Source organism: Protopterus annectens, chromosome 12.part0 (genome assembly GCF_019279795.1).
Source record: "Protopterus annectens isolate FY-2018-M chromosome 12.part0, PAN1.0, whole genome shotgun sequence".
Lineage (NCBI taxonomy): Eukaryota > Metazoa > Chordata > Ceratodontiformes > Protopteridae > Protopterus > Protopterus annectens.
This window is the reverse complement of record NC_056746.1, coordinates 1,186,176,630-1,186,198,016: the sequence shown is the minus strand read 5'-3', so window position 1 is coordinate 1,186,198,016 and position 21,387 is coordinate 1,186,176,630. Positions and strand designations below refer to the sequence as shown.

Genomic DNA, 21,387 nt, shown 5'->3' with positions numbered 1-21,387 from the left:
CCACAAGAAATACAATTATTACGTTTTACTGACATCAGTCTGGAGCAAGAAAAAGTTTCCCCAACGGGGTACTTAGCTTTATTGAAGACTTTGGTTCTGAAACTCAATTTCGAAAATCCCAGGAGTCGGCTGACTGGCACTTGCAAACTGCTTTTGCTTCGGGCACCGCACGGCAAGAAAGACTGGAGAAAATGGTGTCGGTTGCATCTTTTATACCCCTGGTGCACTGATGTCAGGGAAGAGGCGACAGCAACCAACGCCGGACCAAGACTTTGGAACTTGGGCCGACTGCAGGTAGCCTGCCGGCGGATAACCCAAGTGTAATGACTGCAACAGTGAAACACGATGAACATCTGGGCAGTTGTACTCAAGCTTGCACCCAGGAATGTATTTTTTTTTTAGAGGGTACCAGTTGTGATTTCTTTTCGTTTATAGTGTACCCTAGACAAGTTAGAACCCTTTTTACAAACACCAGATGATTTAAAAGTGTGTCCTTGTTTTCTGCCTGAATTAGGCAATCATCCAGGTATGGATATATTTGAATATTTCTTTGTCTGCAAAATACAATTACTGGAGCCAGGCACTTTGTAAAGAACCTGGGCGCAGTAGATAAGCCAAAGGGCAGTGCAGAGAACTGGTAATGCAAGTAGCCTGCTTTGAAGCGGAAGTATCTTCTGCAAGATTCCCTGATTGTGATGTGCAGGTAAGCCTCTTTTAAATCTAGAGTTGCCAACCAGGCATCTTTGCCTAGCATAGGAAGTAACTGGTGAAGAGTCAGCATCTTGAATTTTGGAATGTCCAGAAAGGTGTTTAGAGTAGATAAGTCCAGAATTGGATGCCATGATTTATCTTTTCTGGGTACCAGGAAAAGTCTGGAATAGAAACCTTGTCCCTTTTCCTCTTCTGGCACTGGTTGAATAGCCCCCATGTTCATGAGGGAAAGTACTTGTTTCTGGGCCTCTGCCCACTGATTTGGGGGCAGGTCTGGCCATCTGTTTGGAATTGGCAATATGTGGAAATGAAATCTGTATCCCTGGGATACTATTTTTTAAATCCATTTGTCCTGGGTTATAAGTTGCCAGTTTCTTGCATGAAGAATCAGTCCCCCCCCCCCCAAAGGGACGGCTAAAAGATAAGTGCTTGGTAAGTGTAAAGGGAAGTCATTGAGACTGTTTACCATAGGGAGGTGTCTTGTTTCCAGATTTGGAGGAGGAGGCACCCCATTGCATTGTTCTAAAAGTCCCTTGTGTCTGAAACCTGGAGCCTTTTGAATGTCTGGGTTTGACTTGAGTGGCTCTCGTAGGAACTGGAAAGGACCAGTTCTGAGTAGGCCAGTGCCTACTAAATCTTGGAGGTTGCACTTGTAAGAAATTGTTCACAGTTTGCATAGATTTAGCTTCATCTCCCATCTTTTTTAAAACTTCTTCAGCCTTATTACCAAAGAGATGGTCCTGTTGTAAAGGAGCATCCAACAATTTTGCTTTAACATGATCAGGCAGATTTTGCTCTTTGAGCCAAGCATTCTTTCTTAGCACAGACCCAGTTACAGCAGCCCTGCAAGAGGCCTCCAAAGAATCAAAACCACATTGCAAAGTATGTTTTCCAACTTGTTCAGCTGAATACAATAAATCCTGTAAATCTTTATTTTCCACACAGTCAGAAATTAACATCATTTTCTGTTTGAGCAGTTCCATGACATGCTGTTGATATTTTAGCATATGAAATTGACAGGTTAAAGCCCTGATTGCCAAGGTTGCAGAATTGTAAACCTTCTTACCCCATCTATTCAGCACCCTGGAATCTCTATCAGAAGGGGTAGGATTTTTAGCAGTAGAAGCCTCAATGCCCTTGGGACCCTGAGAAATGGTTTCAGGATCTGCAATAGGATTTTTGAAAAGGAATTTGTGGGAGTCAGGAACCCTGTAGTATCGGTCTGGCTTACAAGGAGCCGGAGGCAGAGAATCAAGAGCCATACTAGATTCTGAAAAAACATCATCAATAATGTCTAGAACAGGAGGTATAGCCAAAGGCCTATGCTGAGGAAGAAAATCCCTAAGTCTCTTTTTAGATTCAGAGAAATCCTGACTTGCCAGTGGAAATGTTCCCTTAAGGTATGTAAAGTTTCCCCAAAAGAAAAATCCTCAGGGGGAGAAGCAGAATGAATGGAATATTCTGCATCAGAGTCCTCATAAGTAGGTATAGACAATAAGAAGTTATGTACTCACCATAACGTTCCATCTGAGTAGGTATCGTCATTTGTCTGCAACCTGTGGGATACGGATCCGATCTCGGATCCGAGCCGGCAACTTCTAACATAGCATAGATCCGAGCTCCTAGCTCCTCCCCCTTACCCATAATCCCCTGCCTGCCCTAACTGACCTCAGATCAAGTTTGCCACTATAGCACAACAGATAGCAGGTGTCCCAATGGGAACATATGCTAATAACACAAGAGCGATCCAATCGGTCAGGGGGAAGGAGGGGGGGATGGTTGCAGACAAATGAAGATACCTACTCAGATGGAACGTTATGGTGAGTACATAACTTCTTAACCTGAAGTAGGAACTTCATTTGTCAGCAACCTGTGGGACGGAGTCCCCAGCTGCCTAAGTCTTGGGTGGCCTTCATGGAAGGATATTCCGGAGCACCGCAGAGCCAAAGGACGTTCTACCTTGGGAAACAACATCTATTTTATAATGGCTGATAAAGGTGTGACATGAAGCCCAAGTGGCTGCAGAACAAATGTCATCCAGCGGAACTCTAGCTTGAAAGGCCGCAGAAGTGGCAACGGCCCTAGTAGAATGAGCACGGACTCCTTGAGGTGCAGGCCTTCCCGAACTCTGATATGCTAACAGAATACAGCTCGAGATCCATCTAGAGAGAGAAACCTTAGAAATTGATTTTCCGAAATTACTTTTGGCAAAGGAGATAAACAACTGATCGGATTGCCTATGACCAGCAGTTCTGTGGATATAAAAACGTAATTGTCTGTGTACGTCCAAGGAATGAAGCTTGTACTCTCCTTTGTTATGAAAGTTGGGGAAAAACACTGGGAGATTGATGGATTGATTGATGTTTGCTTCTGAAGATACCTTAGGTAGAAAGGACGGGTTGATTCTGAGGTAAACCCTATCCGGGTGAAAAACCAAATATGGTGGTTTGATACAAAGGGCTTGCAATTCCGATACCCTTTTGGCTGAAGTTATGGCCACCAAAAAGGCTGTCTTCCAAGAGAGAAATTTGAGATCAACCGTGGCAGCCGGTTCGAATGGGGGACCAGTCAAGGCCTGCAAGACTAAGGATAAATCCCATGGAGGTACCACCTCTTTAACTGGAGGCCTAAGGAGGAAGGTACCCTTGAGGAAGGTCTTACACAGTTTGGAAGTGATAATAGAACCAGACTCTTGCCCCACATGGTAGTATGAGATTGCTGCCAGCTGTACCTTGACTGTGGAAGAACTAGCCCCCTGGTGAAAGAGAGAGGTTAGAAAATCTAGAATCGATGATATCGGGGCTGTAAAAGGGTCTAAACGACAGTGTTCTGCCCAAATGGTGAAGCGTTTCCACTTACTCCGATAAACCTTCCTGGTGGAGGGCTTGTGAGCTGCTACAAGAATGGCTTTGACCGGTGATGATATCCCGGGAGTCCTTATGAGGAGTGGAACTGGAGCAACCACGCCGTCAGCTTGAGGTTGTCCAGGTTCGTAGTCGGAAGACCGAGAGGATGAGAGATGAGATCCGGAATGGGATCCAGAATCCATGGTGGATACACTAGGTGAGACCATAGGTAAGGGAACCACGTCTGACGAGGCCAGAATGGGGCAATGAGGATCATTCTGCTCCCCAGCTGCCTGGCTTTCTGTAACAATTTCAACATCAGGGGTAGAGGAGGGTAAGCATAAAGCAGACCGGGAGGCGAAGCATGAACTAGAGAGTCTCTCGGGGACTTCCCCGGAGGGGGGATCAGAGTGAAGTAATCGTTGCATTTCGTGTTTGAAGGAGAGGCAAAAATATCGCAACAAGGTCGCCCCCATCGGGCAAATACTTGCTCTGCCACTCGGTGGTTGAGAGACCACTCATAAGGAGTAAGGATAGTACGACTGAGCCTGTCCGCTAAAATGTTGGACCGTCCCGGAATGTGCGTTGCTATGAGAAAGTGGTTGGTGGAAATCGCCCATTCCCACACTCTCATGGCCTCGTGGCAAAGGGGGTAAGACCTGGTTCCCCACTGTTTGTTGATGTACCAGACTACCGACATGTTGTCTGTCTGTACCGCAAATGTCCCTACTGGAAGAGAGTTGTGTAGTGCTTGCAACGTCAAAAGCACCGCTCTCATCTCTAGGACGATATGCAAAGAGGTCTCTACGTCGTTCCAAGTGCCTTGGACTGTTCTGCCTGAAAAATGCCCCCACCCCCACCCCAGGCGAGAAGCGTCCGTGGTCGCTGTGCCGACTGGTGGAGGTAGTGAGAAGGGACGGCCCGTGTGGAGGTTGGGAGACTGGAGTCACCACAGGAGCGATTTTCTGCAAACCTTGCTTAAGGAAACAGGGTGAGACAGAGGGTTGCAAGACAGGGACCATTGTACCTGGAGGGTCCACTGTAGAACCCTCATGTTCAACCGGGCCAATGGCAGCAGAGGGATTGCAGCCGCCATAGATCCTAGGGCCCTCAGAATCAATTCCGCCGAAGGAGTTTGCAGTTGAAGAATGGCATGCACGTGTAACATCAGGTTCCGAAGTCGATCTGGAGTCAAGAACGCCAGCATCTGTCTGGAATCCAGTCTTGCCCCTATAAAATCTAGCATCTGTGTAGGGATGAGAGAGGATTTGGTCATGTTGATGGTTAATCCTAATAGTGGAGCCAGACCGAGAAAATAGTCCCTGCCTGAGCAAAGTAGATGCCTTGTTGGGGCTGTGAGGAGCCAGTCGTCCAGGTATGGAAAGACCTGAATTCCCTGGAGTCTCAGGTGGGCCGCTACTACCGCTAGGACCTTGGTGAACACCCTGGGGGCTGAGGTGAGACCGAAGGGGAGGACCCTGAATTGAAAGTGACTGGCTCCCAGCTGGAAGCGTAGGAACCTCCTGGAACGCCTGTCCACTAGAATGTGATAGTACGTATCCTTGAGGTCTATAGAGCACATCCAGTCATCCTCCCGCAATAAGGGGAGGACGGATTGCAACGTGACCATTCGGAACTTTTGTTTGGGTACCGCCAGGTTTAGGAAAGAGAGGTCCACCAAAAAGAACCTGGAGTAAAACCCTGATCCGACTTGATATGGGGGGACGGGCTGGATGGCTCTTTTTTGTAGAAGCTGCTGAATTTCTGCAGCGGCCGCCTTCTTTTGACTGGGTGGGACGTCGGGAAGGCTTCTGATTCTGGGGTTGGCTATGAAGGGAATTAGGTAACCTCTGGATATAATGCGAAGCACCCAGCGATCTGTTGTTATGGACTCCCATCTTGCCAGGTGCTTTGAAAAACGCCCCCCGACTGCCTCCAGAGTGGAGCAGTCGGGAAACCCCTCAGGGGTTCTGCGTGGGCCTCTCAGAGAAAGGTTCTCTGGACCCAAAATTCCTCGGACCCCCTCTGCCTCTGGGGCGGCATCCTCCCTGTCCTCCTCTGCCACGAGAGGACTGGTTGTCCTGAGCAGACTGAGATTGATGCGATTTTCGGAACCACATCTTCTTCTGACCCTTTTGGTTCTTGGAAAAGGACCTCTGGGGCGCAGAGAAGCGGACTCTGACAGCAGACAAGGTCTTCCCGTCTTTCTCGCTCTGGACAAGAGTGTCGCGAATGGTTTTGCCAAACAGTGCAGAACCATCAAAAGGGGCATTCGCGAATGACGCCTTAAAGGGTTCCGAGAAGTCACAGTGACGGAGCCAGGCCTGTCTCCTCATGACAAGCCCGACTCCGCCTGCTCTAGCGGCTCCCTCTGTAGCATGAGACAATAGCCGCATAGAGGTATTAGAGATAGAGCAGAGGGTGGCCATTCGGGAAGAGTACAAATCCTTGTCTCCTTCCGACATGGACCCCGTGGGGGAAGCAGCGTATTCCTTAATTAGGTCCCGCTGCATCCTAATAATGTGTGCCATATAGTTCAAGGCCCTCATAGAGAAGGTCGCTGAACTGAAGGCCCGCTTCCCAAGATGGTCCATCGCGCGAGACACCTTGCTCGGAGGATGAACCGTGGGGCTCTCCTGAGCCAACTCTTTCTTAGTGGCTGCAGCCACCAACATGGCATCCACAGGGGGACCTCTGCTCCAATGTGATCTCTCTGCAGGGGGGCTCAAAATTTTGTCTGGGCGCTTAGGGATCGGCTCTACGGTGTCCGGTTCCTTCCAAGCCCTAGAGGATATGAGATCCACTAGGGGGTCGGGTGGAGGGGACACCCAAGAGGTAGATGGTCCTGCCTCGAATACCTCAAGGAATACGGACTCGTCAGAGGAAGCCTTGGGGGCAGACCACCCACCTCTGATTTTGAGCATTTCCATGATGTCTCCAAAGGAGACATCCTCAGGGGGTGATCTCGGGGAGCCTTCCCCTTTATCCAAGTCCGTATCTTCTGTGAGACTCTCAGGGGAGTCTATGTGCCTCCTTTTGCACTTTGCCTTGTGGGGAATCTCCTCGGGGGGGCTGTCCGAGGAGTCCTCATGGGCTGTAATCTGTTCCACTGGAACTCCTAAAGGCGCTGAGGCAGGCTCCCTGGAGGGCCGGGTGAGGGGAGCCAGGACCAGATGAGAAGGAGTGCAGGAGGGAGCCGAAGCCAGGACCGGAGGCCTGGAAGCACTCGACAGTGCCCTCTCCACCACAGCGAAAGCCGAGGGGGAGCCGCTCTCAGACGGATACGAGATCCGACTCCCACTCGGATCCAAAGCGGGGATCGGACCCGGCGCCGAGAACGTCGGATCCGAAGGACCAGTGTGCTCCGACCGGGACGGAGCCGAAAGCACACCGAATCCCTTGGATCCGAAGCTCAGCCCACGGCTCCGAGAGGTCAGATCCGACAGACTCGAGGGAATAGTCGGAGCCAACGTGCCCAGCACAGTCGGCTCCGACCTACCCCCGGATCCAACGTGGCTTGGCTCCGAGCCCGGAATGCGGGTCGGAGAAGGAGCTATAGGAGTGAAAAAAGGGGTTGAGCTCCCCCCCAGAGGGGGGGGGGGAGGCAAGAGCACTCCCATCTGCATCTGGGCCTGGATGAATCTCATCATCCGGTCCATATCCGCGTCAGACATGCTAAAAGTGGACCTCGACGAGGCCACCGAGGCAGACCTGGAGTGTCGCCTCGATGACCTTGACGGGGACCGGATCACCTCCTCGGGTCCTGGGGAGAAGCAAGGGGATCGGATCCGAGGAGGAGGAGATCGAGAAGACTTGGATGGGGAAGCCCTCTTGGCGGGCGGGGCCGATGAAGAGTCCTCGGCCCGCCGCTTAAGGTGCTTCTCCCGCCGCTTCCCTTTCCTGGCCTCCCTATCCTCCGGAGCCGAAGCAGGAGGTTGAGTCCCGGTCGGAGGAAGGGAGGAAGGGGTGACCGCTACCGGAGGGGTAGCGGGCACCGAAGCACCGGAGGCCGAAGCAGAGTCTGGGGGTAGAAGGCCCGCCAGAACTAGTTTCGACCTTCGATCCTTGAGTGCCCTGGGGTTGAACGCCATGCAAATAGCGCAACCCGAAGAGAGGTGTTCAACCCCAAGGCACCTAACGAGTGTGGCCATCAGCCGGTGAAAGCTTGTGACCACACTCGGTGCATTTTGAAAAAATTGCCTTAGGGGCCTCCGACATACTGTAGGAAAGCACACTCACTAGGCCCCTAATTCAGTCACACACACACGCTACGACCAGTGGGGGAGGGAGAATTATTCTTAAATTAAAACAAGTATGATATATATATATAAAAAGGAGAAAGGATAAACCTATCACACACAACCAGTCACTCAGAAGAAAAAATACAAAAACTTTTTTCCTCACAAAACACCAAGAGCTCTGAACCTAGCTGTTGCTTGAAGAGCGGCAAACTAGATCTGAAGTCAGTTAGGGCAGGCAGGGGATTATGGGTAAGGGGGAGGAGCTAGGAGCTCGGATCTATGCTATGTTAGAAGTTGCCGGCTCGGATCCGAGATCGGATCCGTATCCCACAGGTTGCTGACAAATGAAGTTCCTACTTCAGATTTCCTGTTCATTAGAAGAGTCAGAAGAAATAGAATCCTGTTCAGAAGATTCATAATCAATGTCTTGCCTAGGCTTCTTAGAAGTAGGGGTTGGTTGCCCCTTTGTTTGTTTGTGTCTTTCGGCTTTTCCCGGTTAGGGGTTGCCACAGCGGAACTCCGGTCCGCTAATGACTGGCAGTAGATTTTTTATGTGCCGAGTTTGCCAGCCCTGACGCACAACCTTCAATGAAGGTACGCCCATTCACGCATGTCTCCACACAGAAGATGCTCTAGCTGAGAATCGAATGGGACAACGTCTTGCTGTGAGGCTACAATGCTACTGCAGCACCACCATGATCAGAGTAATTAAATCTTCAGCCATTCTGATCATTTGTTTTTTAGGCATAGGGGTCTGCACATGTGACCCAGGCGTCGTTTTTTAGGCATAGATCTAGATTTTGGCCTTAGTTTTGAAGATGGCGTCAGTTTAATATACAAATCTGTAGGCCTGAAAACACCCTCAGAAGCCGGTGCCTGCACAGCGGCTCCGGACACATCTAAAGTAGAGACATCCGCGGGTTACATAATTGAAGCATCTCGCGGCATACCGGACTCCAAATGGGTCTCAGTAGAGGCCTGCGAATCAAAAGTAGTGGATAACAGGGGCTGCAAAAGCGCCTCACTGAGTACCGGTGAACAGGCGACTGGCTAAGGAGAAGTGTCGTCGGCAGTTTTGGACCTCAACGGCCTGTCTCTGTCTTTTTCTTTGTGTTTTTTAGGTATTCTGGTAGCCGAACTGTTAACCGACAACATTTCTGGATAATTAAAGCGTGAGCCAAAATATTTAGAAGCAAAAATGTACCGACGTTTGATAGTGCGTTGATTAAATTTAGCACAAAACCGACAGCAAGGTACGTTGTGGTCAGGGCCTAGGCAAGTAATACAGTACAAATGAAAATCCTTATGAGGTATTTGTTTCCCACACGTAATGCAATTATTACCTTTTACTGACATCGGTAAGGAGCAAGAAAAAGTTTCCCCAACGGGGTACTTAGCTTTTTAGTTGAAGACTTCGGTTCTGAAACTCGAAAATGAAAACTTCAGGAGTCGGCCGACCGGCAAACTGCTTCTGCTTCGAGCACCGCACGGCAAGAAAGACTGATGTAATGGCGTCGCCTGCATGTTTTATACCCCTGATGACCTGACGTCATGAGAGAAATAACAGCAACCGACGCAGGACCCAAGACTTTGTTAATCAGGCCGACTGACGGCAACCTGCCAGCAGATTACCCAAATGTAATGACTGCAACAGTGAAACACGAAGAACATCCCTACTGCCTAATCTGTCTAAAATCTTAAAAAAAGAAGTTATGTACTCACCATAATGTTCCATGTTTGTAGTCCATCTTGGCCTTCATTCTTACATATGGGTTTGGAGCCGATCCTTGGCTCTTAATCGGCCGATTACAAAGCTCAAAGTCTCTTAGTTGGCTCGTGGCAAGGTAGGTATCCCATAGTGCACTAGTAAGAATCCCCAGATCTTGTTTGCTGCTGACTATAAAAGTGATAGAAAAGTTATCCACAAGGAACAACAAAGATGAAAGGTCTCCACCCTACCAAAGGCAATACTATCCTGTCGCCAGATCCTCCAAGGATACATGGACGGTAGTAGGTGGGTGGGTTCATAAGAATGAAGGGCGAGATGGACTACAAACATGGAACATTATGGTTAGTACATAACTTCTTTATGTTCTGTAGTCCTATCTCGCTTTCATTCTTACATATGGGACAGCATCCCTAGCACCATTTTCTCGGGTGGCTCATGGGAATATACTCCTAAGAACTGTGGAACCAAAGGAGGCTCTACCCTTTGAGGTCAAATCCAATTTGTAATGAGTAATAAAGGTATGAGGGGTAGCCCAAGTTGCTGCTGCTGTGCAAATACTGTCAATTGGGACTCTGGCTTGAAAGGCAGCAGATGTGGATAAGGATCTGGTAGAATGAGCCTTAATTTTAAACGGAAGTTCTTTGCCATTGGAAGAGTAGATAAAAGAGATACAGTTGGAAATCCAATTAGAGTTACCTTGGTGACTGGCAGACCTATCCTAGTTTCAGAATAGGATACAAACAATTGTTCTGATTGTCTAAGTTCCTTGGTTCTATGTAGGTAGAACCATAACTGTCTGTGAACATTAAATTAATGAAATTTATATTCGGCACTGTTTGAATGATTAGGAAAAAATACAGGCAGTTCGATAGTTTGGTCCAAATTAGACTGAGAGCAAACTTTGGGGATGAAGGAAGGGTTTGTAAGAAGGGAAACTCTGTCTCTATGAAAAGTCAAGTCAGGTGGTTTGACTGACAGTGCTTCCAACTCTGACACCCTTCTAGCGATGTAATAGCTACTAGAAAAATGGTCTTCCAAGACAGAAACTTCAGTTCACAAGAATGCGTGAGTTCAAAAAGCAGGGAAGTATGTTTGGACAGAACGAAATTTAGATCCCAAGGAGATACAGATTCCTGAAAGGGAGGTCTTAGCAAGGTAGTGCTTTTAAGGAAAGTTTTACACAATCTGTGAGCCATCAGATTAGGCTCATGTTGTCCCAAATGAAAATTGGATACTGCTGCCAGTTGAACTTTAATTTTAGCAGCAGATGATCCCTGATGGAAAAGTTCAGTTAGGAATTCTAACATCAAGGGGATGGGTGCTGTGTAAGGATCTACATTTTTATCTTTTGCCCAGATAGAAAATCTTCTCCATTTGCTAGAGTATAATTTCCTCATGGAAGGTTTGTGGGAAGACGTGAGGATACGGGTCACTGCAGGTGAAAAATCATGAAGCCTGACTAGGGATGGAAGTGGAGCAGCCACGCTGTCAAGTTGAGGGTGTGAAGGCAGGGGTGAAGGGAACCTGACAAGTGTGTCAAGACGTCTGGAACTGGGTCCAGAGTCCATGGATCATCTAGGAGATGAGGCCCGAGAAAGGGAAACCAAATCTGACAAGGCCAGTAAGGAGTGATCAGAATCATTTTGCTTCCCACGGACATTGCTTTCTGGATCAATTTTGATATGAGCGAAAAGGAGGGAAATGCATAAAGAAGCCCCGGAGGCCAATTGTGAACAAGTACGTGTCTCAGTGACTCCCCTGGTGGTGGGATAAGGGAGAAGTAGCTGCTACATTTGGCATTGATTGGACTGGCAAACAGATTGCAGCAAAGCTGTCCCCATTTGCAGAAAATCTGTTACCTGACTTTCTGATTTAGAGACCACTCGTGCGGCATCAAGATTGCCCTGCTGAGCTTGTCGGCTATCACATTGGTTGTCCCCGGGATATACATTGCTACTAGAAAGCGCAGGGAAGATATCGCCCACTGCCAAACACTAAGAGCCTCTCGACATAGGGGATAAGATCTGGTTCCTCCTTGCTTGTTTAGATACCATACCACTGACATATTGTCCGATTGGATTGCTATCGTCCCTAGAGGAAGAAAGTTGTGAAGTGCTTGCAATGCTAGTAGCACTGCTCTCATCTCTAGGACATTGATATGCAAGTGAGCCTTGTGATCTTGCCATGTGCCTTGGAGAGTCCTGCCTAGATAATGCCCCCCCCCCATCTGGTAGCAACGGGTTGGCAAGGAAGGAAGGGTGTTCCTGTAGTCAGTTGATCGGGCTGAATCCACCAATGGAGACCCTTTTTGCAAGATTCCATTATGAGAATATGATGAGAAAGAGGTAGTTGTTGAAGAGACCACTGGGAAAAAACTAGCCATTGAAGGATTCACATATGCAATCTGGCTAGTGGAACTAGAGTTATGGTAGAAGCCATGGTCCCTAAATGTTTCAGCACTGTCTTGGCCTTGACTTTTTGTTGAGGAAGTAAGCTGTATATCTGTTGTCTGAGATTTTGAATTCTGTCTGTAGGAAGACGAGTAATCATGGCAAATGTGTTTAATTCTGCGCCTATAAAAGTCACAAATTGAGAGGGCAACAAGGCAGACCTTTCCCAATTTATCATAATTCCTAACTGGGTGCAAAAGCTGGATGGTTGAATCCCTGGCTTGTAGGAGTAGGTGCCCAGTGGTGGCGGTCAGAAGCCAGTCCAGGTACGGAAACACTTGGAATCCACGATGTCTCAAGTGAGCTGTCACTACCGCCATGCATTTGTTGAACAAGTAGGTGCCTAGTGGTGGTGGTCAGAAGCCAGTCGTCCAGGTATGGAAACACTTGGAATCCACGATGTCTCAAGTGAGCTGTCACTACTGCCATGCATTTGTTGAACACCCTGGGGGCTGTGGTGAGATCAAAGGGCAGAGCACGAAATTGGTAATGACTGGCTCTAAGCCAGAAGCGTAGATGACTCCTGGATGCTCTGTCCATTTTGATATGGTAGTATGCATCCTGGAGATCTATGGAGCACATCCAATTGTCTTTCCCTAACAGAGGGAGTATAGACTGCAGGGTTACCATTCGGAACTTGGACTTCTTTACGGATCCATTTAATTTGCTGATGTCCAAAATGGGCCTCAAGTCCCCTGTTCGTTTTGGCACTAAAAAGAATCTGGAGTAAGTTCCGAATCCTATCTGGTCTGCGGGGACGGTTTGGATGACTCTCTTTGAAAGCAACTTTTGAACTTCTAAGGTTGCTTGATCCCTGTTATTGGGTGGAACATCTAGGATCTTCTTGGGGGTGTGGGGTGGAAGAAAGAATTGTATGGAGTATCCTCTGGTGATTATTCTTTGCACCCACTTATCTTGGGTGATGTTGAGCCAGGCTTCTGGATACAAAGATAAGCGACTCCCGACTGGCTTCAGAGAAGCGCAGCTGGGCCCCACATCAGGAGCACTGACAGGGATGGCCACGAAAAGAATCGTGGCCACCCTGGTTTTGCGGACCTCCCCTGCCTCTAGGGAGATGTCTAATATTAGCTCCTTCTCCCCTGCCTCTGAAGGAGGAATCACCCTGTGCATCCAGGAAAATTCCCTGGGATTTCTTGAACCACATTTTCCCGCCTCTCTGACCCTTGGGGTATGGTCTAGAAGGTATGGTAAAATGAACTCCCACGGCAGAGAGAGTTTTCCCTTCCTGTTCACACCTGGTGAGTGTATCTTTTACCTTAGGTCCAAACAAAGGGGAACCGTTGAAGGGGGGGTTGGTAAAAGTAGATTTGAAGGGCTCCACAAATTTACATAAGTGCATCCAGGAGTATCTCCTAAGGGAGAACCCGCTGCCCTACTCGCTGCATCTGCTGCATAGGAAATCAGCCTCATGGAGGAGTTAACAATAGAGTTTAAGGTGGACAACTGAGCAGTAACTTTCTCAGGGACTCCTTCAGTTGATGTACCTTGGAGAGTATATCCTAACTCCTTTAGGAGATCTCTTTGAAGCCTAGTAAAATGTGTGATGTAATTCAACGATCTAAGAGTAAAAGCCGCTGAAGAGAAGATACGCTTCCTGTATCTATCCACCGTTCGAGACTCCTTGTTCAGTGGATGGACAGATGTAGAAGTCTCTGCTAGTTCCTGCTTTGTGGCTGCCGCCACCACCATGGCATCTACAGGCACACCTTTGGTCAAGAACTCTTTCTCTTTGGGGGCTGAGAGAAATTTGTTGGGTCTTCTGGGGACTGGTTCCATGACATCAGGAGTTTCCCACACCTTCCAACTAACTAGGTTCAGGAACTCATCAAAAGGTGGAGACACCCAAGAGGCTGAAATTTGAGACTCGAAAGCCTTCTGGTACACTGACTCATCAGAAGGGGTGACAGTGGGCCAGCCGCCTCTCTGCTTCAGGATCTCTAAGATATCTACAAAGGAGATATCATCAGAGAATGACTTAGGAAACCCTTCTGACTCCTCGAGGTCAGTGTCTGAGGTGATGGACTCATCCGGGGAGTCTACATGCTTCCTCTTGCATGTCCTGTTCCAAGGGGGCTCCTCAGAAGGGTATTCTGGGGAGGTCTCGGAAGACTGGGGGCCACCCAACGGGGGCTCCTGAGGCTGCAGGTCTCTGCTGCCAAGAGAGAGAGAGATGGTGCTGAGACAGAGGTTGGTGCTTGAGGGGAAAGAGTATCGGTACCCTTGTGCAGAGCTAATGACCGAGACAGCATGCTCATCATCTCGAATGCAGATCTCTCTGGCTCCGAGGACAGCCCTGGTTCTGAGGAAACGAAGGTAGCCCTCGGCTTCAAAGTGATTGGCTCCGAGATGGATGTAGGGTCCGAGCTCAACCAAGCCAATGCACTAAGAGGTAAGCACCGAAATCTCTGGCTCCAGAGTACCAACATGGCTCGGAGGAGGAACAGCAACAGGAAAAATGGTCTTAGATGGCTCCGGAACCGACTATGTCGGAGCCAGCAACAATTTTGGTAAAGCAGACAACTTCAAAAGTCTAAGCACTATGCTCTCTACATCCTCTTCCGAAAGGCTCTTGGAGGATCTGGATGACAGGGTAGGTAACCTAGATCTCTGTAATATGGGAGATCGTAAAGTTGGGGAGACCGGCTCCGATGCAATTTCTCAGTGGTCGGCTCCGAAGAACTTGGGGCAGACAATGCAGTGTCAACATCGATAACCTCGATAGGCTCCGATGACAGTGGAGCCAAAGAGGTAGAAGGCTTATCCAATTTTAATACTTTCTGAGGAGGTCCAGACAAAATAGTCAGTGCAGGAGAACGTCTCTTTGCTGACTTGACCTTCTCTTTCTTTGAAGAGGGAGACTTGGAGGATGACGAAGAGCTGGCTAAATCCTCCTCGAAGGAAGGCTTAAGAAGACCTTTCAGTACTAATTTGTTCTTCTTTCTTGGAGAACTCTGAAGCTGAAGGAGTGCCAGAAAGAACACGTTTCCTGTAGATGAACAGCTCCGAGGCAATTACTATGGCAGTCAGTGATTGACATTTTTTGGGAACACTTAAGGCACTTTTTAAAACCCAAAGGTTTATGATCTTTGGACTCCTTAGACATGCTTAGTACAAACAGAACTCTATAAAGACAGAAGAGAGGATCAGGTCCTCTAACTTAAACGGGCTTTGCCCTGTAAGAAAACTACTCACAAAAAGACAAACGAGGACTAGGTCCTCTAACTTAAATGGGCCTAGCCCCACTAAGATAAACTCACACACAAACGAGCAAAAAACAGTGGAGTAGGTCCTCTAACTTAAATGGGCCTAGCCCTGTAGAGTAAACAACACCAGAAAGTTTAATAAAGGACTAGGTCCTCTAACTTAAATACACCTAGCTGCTAGGAAACAGGAAAGAAGCTAAGTCAGAAATGTACCACAAAATGTAAAATTTAAACAGGATAAAAACTAGCCAATAATAGTAAACAACACTGCACACAAAATACTATTCTATTGAAATACTAGAAACCAAGGTCCTAACATAAACGCGGACCTACACTAATAGGATACTATCTCAAAAAACTAGCACACATAAGGGATACAACCCGGAGAACAAAAAATGGGCCTAGAGACAGACGGCCAACAAGTTCTCAGCAATAACTACAGAAAACTTAGCAAAAACACACTACTATTTACTACTTATGATAACTATTACTAAAATATGTAAACTAAGCTATATTATAAGCAGAAATATCAATACAAACTATAATAGTAATAAAAAATATCCAACTTAGCCACAGCCAAGCAAGAAGCACTTCTGAACTCGTAGACGAGGCAAACGAGATCTGGGGATTCTTACTAGTGCACTATGGGATACCTACCTTGCCACGAGCCAACTAAGAGACTTTGAGCTTTGTAATCGGCCGAGTTGAAGCCGAGGATCGGCCCCAAGCCCAAATGTAACAATGAAGGCGAGATAGGACTACAGAACATCTACTTATTAGAAGGTAAGGTGAAAAATGTTGTGGTCTTCAAAACTTATGCTGGATCAAATGTCATATAGTTGCCATGGAATGCTTCATAAGGATTTTTCTCCACTGTCTTAAGAGCTTTTAAAGTGCATGTGCCTTCTTAGTAGAAGAACCAGATTAATCCAGAAGCTCCCTGGCTATATTGGACATCTTTCAGAATAGCATCCATGGGAAAATGGCACAATGTTTGAACAAGAAGCATTAGCAAAAACGTATGTGCTTCTGGGAAGAAGAAATAATGAGAAACACTGCAGGCTACTTTACAGTTGTTCTAATAATTCTGACCATCTCCCGAAAGGGATGAACATCCTGTGGGGAGTTACAGGGGAAACAGACCTTGTTATGACTGTTAGAAAGACAGGACCTCAGGATCTTTCTAAAATTCCCTTCCTAGGAAACGGAGTGTGATGTAGACCTTCCTTTACCCTAGCTTCAAAACACAGGGTGGCCAGGATTTACACAGTTTGTGAGATGATGACTAATGCAACAGGTACGCTCAGATATGGATAACAGGCCTTTGCACTGGGAGAAGCACACACCGAGGGCTGTGTTGAGTTGTGAGATACCTGCACAGGGTCTTGTCTTGTTGTCAATCCATGCTCTAGAAGGGTATGCACCTTCATCCACTACTGTAAGTCTGACAAACAAACACTGTGTGCAAATCTAATGTCTGTACTATAGCCAAGGGGGAAAAAGGTGTAGAACAGCCCAAGGAAGCATAATTAATAGCCGGTAAGTCATAAGAGACCCTGGGGTGAAGGGGGTCTTACGAACAGACTTCATGATCCCAGATGCTACTGCTGAGATTTTTCTGAATACTCCTGGGACTGTACCACATGAACAGACTGGGCACAGTCAAGTTCACAATAATCTAACGTGGATATGCTGTGCAGAAATCATAAGATGTACAAAACTTTGCTGCTCAGGTGTACCTCTCGTTATCAGATGATAAAAGGGGTAAACCTGACCCCCTACAAGCTGAATGTGAGGCTGCCTCAAGGGTTGGCTTAGCAAGAGAAGGTTCTGATAAATGTATACCCTTCAATTCCTTTACTTTTTTTCTGTTGGTCCAACACTATTCTGAAATTGTGCAATGGCTTCTCCTCCCAGTCTCCATGCTAGACCCTCCACAGTTGCCATCTTCAGTGAACTGATGTAGGCCTTGAGCATTTCTCTTCATCTCTGCCAGGTGGCCAGGTTAAAGTGGCTTCAAAGCAAGCTCCTTTTCCAGGCAATAAATGTGGTGACTGTGCAGATTTGTCTAGTGACCAAACAACCACATAAACACTTGGAAAATGTCTGCATTTTAGGTATCTAATGTGGGAACTTCTTACAATGACTGCTATGAACAATGAACTGTGTGTACATGTTAAAAAAGAACAGGGTGGCATAGAAGCCAGGTACATTCTCCTATCCTGGCAAGTAATGTGATGGACTGCACCAGCTGGAGGCACTAGCACCCTGACAATAAGAATGACACAACATTCAGAAATGTGCCAAGCTTGGTGACCAGCAGACGAAAACAGCTTTTTGTGTATAGAATGTTACAGTAATTCACCACATTTTCAAAGTCAGTGAGTTAATGGTCATAAACTTTATGCAGCACACAGTCATAAGATGATAAAAAGTTGCCAACTAAAAACATATTTACTTTTTTCTAAAACACCTAAGAAATGCCATATGCAATGCTTTGTGCCTATGTAGTTCTATACACATGTATATATTTAATTAAAAAATGGATAAATATATGGAACTGCTGTATAATATGAAGTAAATGGACAGCGAGCAGTGACAGCTTAGCCAATATACATTTTAAGTAGTAAACTCCACTAAATGTATGAATCATTAATACTGACTCCTTTTCCCCAATATCTTCAGTATCATTTATGCAACAGATTACCTGGTATCTTCTGAGAAGGCACCAAACTCTGGCCAAGAACTTCTCAAACCGCAAATCGTCAATGCAGCTATAACGATAAAGCATTTCCTGAAAAACAAACAATAAAGATCAAGAACCACCTTACATACATGGGAGGAAAAGACACTCCCTCTCCAGTTCTACTGGCCTAGTATTGGGTAGTGTGCAGTTAACTTGCATACCAACTATTTTACAGTTTTTGTCTGGATTTTCAATCAAGGGCAGACTTTTTTTTAACCTTCAATTACAGTATTTTACAAAACACCTGCTTTCATGACTTTCTACAGAATCACTTAATTCCCCAAAACTGCACATTTATTTTCTTCAGTGTTATAGCAGATGGTCAACTCTCAACTACCAGTTTTAAAGTGTATTTATTTCTCTTTTAGGCATTGATGGAGACCAGAAGCTTACAAAAGGCAGGCAAGAATTAAAGTAGTACAAAAATATATACTGAAGTGGCACTTTATGTTTCTGCATGTAAAAAAAAAGCATGTCACTTCCTCATCAAGCAGTGAGGGAAAATCAGTGGAATGAACAAGCATGAAATAGCATGGTTCTGTAAAGTGAAAGTTTTGTGGTCTACAATCCTGCTTTTGCCTCTAGATGGAATGGGTAAGATGGAAGGTATATGGATGGCTCTCTGACCAAATGAAGTATAAGGTCAGCAGAGGAGGGAGATGAAAATGACTGTGATAATTTTAACACCTGCCTCAAGAGAATGACATTTTATCTATGTGACACAACCATATGAAAGAATATGGACAGCAAAAGTTATCATGTATCTCCTTTAGATTACCACTATCAAAGGTGATAAAAAAGAAATTAATGTACTCACCATAACATTCCATGTGTGTTGTCCATCTCGCCTTCATTCTTCACTGGTTGGGTACAGAACTGATCTTCAGTTCGACTTGGCCGTATAGAAAAGCTCGAGGTCTTCCACTAGCTCATGGTTGAAACCCCTATGCCATCATATTCTAGTAAGTCTCCTCAGATCTTGTTTGCTGATATAACAATAGGTATCAAATAAAACCTACATAATACCTAATAGAGTACTGAAGAAGGTCGTAGCACATTAATTACCAACTGTAACCCCTGGATCCTCCAGAAGCCCAAGGCTTGGGTAAGGAGGGTGGGATGCAAGAATGAAGGTGAGATGGACAACACACATGGAACATTATGGTGAGTACATAACTTCTTTATGTGATGTTGTCCTATCTCGCCTTCATTCTTCACTGGTTGGGACAGTGTCCCTAGCACCATGTTTCTTGGATGGCTCACTGGAGAATATTCTTCAGAACAGTGAACCCAAAGGAAGCTCTGTTCCTGGAGACCAAATCCACTTTGTAATGAGTGATAAAGGTATGCAGCATTGCCCATGTAGCTGCAGCACAAATAGTGTCAATTGGTAGTTTAGCTCGAAAAGCCAAAGAGGTTGCTATGGCTCTTGTAGAATGACCTTTGACTTTAAAGTCGTGAGATTCTGTGTAAAAGTAATACAATCTGATAGCCATTTTGAAAGTGTGACTTTAGCTACAAGAGACCTTTCTTAGAGTCTGAGAATGAAACAAATAATTTGTCAGATTTTCTACAGTCGTTTGTCCTATGCACGTAGAAGCGTAACTGCCTATGCACATCTAGTTGGTGTAGCATATATTCTGCCTTGTGGCCATAGGTGGGGAAAAAGACTGGTAGTTCTACGGATTGATTCAAATTAGACTCTGAGCACACTTTTGGTAGGAAAGGTGGGCTTGTTCGAAGGGATACTCTGTCTTTGTGGAAAATCATGTACGGGGGCTTTATCGATAATGTTTGCAGTCCTAAAATTCTTCTAGCAGAAGTGATGGCAATCAAGAACATTGTTTTCCAAGTCAAAAACTTTAGATCACAGGATGATGCAGGTTCAAAGGGGGGGAAGAATCAAATGGGATAAAACAAAGTTTAGGTCCATTGGCGCTGGAGGAGTCTTAATGGGAGGTCTTAATAAAATAGTGCCCTTTAGAAAAGCTTTGCATAGTCTGTGAAACATCAGATTTGGGCCTGATTCACTTATATGAAAATTAGATATTGCTGCTAACTGAACCTGAATAGCGGCTGCAGTTGCACCTTCATTGAACAGCTTTGTCAAAAATTCAAGAATGGACGCTATAGGTGCAGAAAAGGGAAAATTGTGGTTATTTAATGCCCAAGAAGAAAATCTTTTCCGTTTGCTCATATATAATTTCCTTGTTGAAGCCTTATGAGACGAGATCAAGATATGTTTCATACATGAGGATAGAATAGGGAGCCTGGCTATGTTTGGAATCGGAGCAGCCAAGCTGTCAATTTGAGGGTTTGAAGAGAGGGATGGAGCATCCCTGATGCATAAGTCAGAAGGTCCGGAACTGGGTCCAGAACCCACGGCTCCCCCTGGAGATGAGGCCAAAGGAAGGGAAATCAGATTTGATGAGGCCACTATGGAGCAACAAGTATTAAGTTCCTTCCCAATGAGCTTGCTTCGTGAAGAACTCTGGGTATCAATGGGAAGGGAGGAAAGGCATATAGGAGACCTGAGGGCCAATCGTGTACAAGTGCATCCCTTGGTGACTTCCCCAGAGGGGGGATTACAGCAAAAAAGCTGCTGCATTTGGCATTTATGGATGAGGCAAAAATGTTGCAGTAAGGCTGGCCCCATTTGCGGAAAATCATCTCTGCTACTTCCTGTTTTAGGGGCCACTCGTGAGGCATCAAAATTGCTCTGCTGAGTTTGTCTGCTATCATGTCGGATTTCCCCGGGATATGTGCTGCTATCAAAAAGCGTTTGGAGGAGGTCGCCCACTGCCATACTCTCAGGGCCTCTCGACATAGGGAGTAGGACATGGTTCCTCCTTGTTTATGTACCAAACAACTGATATATTCAGTCTGTCTGTATTACAACAGTTCCCAGCGGAAGAGAGTCCTGAAATGCTTGCAATGCTAAAAGCACCGCTCTTATCTCTAGAACATTGATGTGCAACCGGACCTTGTGATCCTGCCAGGTGCTATGGACTGTTCTTCCCAGATAATGCCCCCCCCCACCCTATCTGGAAAGCGTCTGTGATTACTGTGGGTAATAAATGTGGAAGAACAAAGGGTCAATGTGAGTGAAGTCACCAGCAAAGGTCCTTCTTGCAAGATTCTGTTACTGAAATTTGGTGGGAAATGGAAGTGGTTGTAGGGGCCACTGAGCGAACAGTAGCCACTGTAGAATCCTCATGTGCAGGCGTGCTAATGGAACTAAGTTTATTGCTGCTGCCATGGTCCCCATGACTTTGAGTACTGTTCTTGTCTGTACTTTTCTCCTGGAAAGAAGGTTTAAGACCTGACGTTGAAGTACTTGGACTATTTCTGGGGGAAGTTTTGCCCTCATTTGTGTTGTATTTAGATATGCTCTTATAAAAATGATATGCTGAGATGATGTCCCTTGCTTTTTCTAGCAG

General features: G+C 46.3%; 1 protein-coding gene across 1 annotated transcript in view; it reads right to left on the bottom strand.

Annotated features, from left to right (window-relative positions):
- PCIF1 (phosphorylated CTD interacting factor 1) overlaps positions 1-21,387 on the bottom strand; it is a 797,200-nt gene that overhangs the window by 129,110 nt on the left and 646,703 nt on the right. Inside the window, exon 12 of the mRNA XM_044090229.1 lies at positions 17,909-17,995. Within this exon, the coding sequence (XP_043946164.1) occupies positions 17,909-17,995 (87 nt within the window). The remainder of the gene's footprint in view (positions 1-17,908; positions 17,996-21,387) is intronic.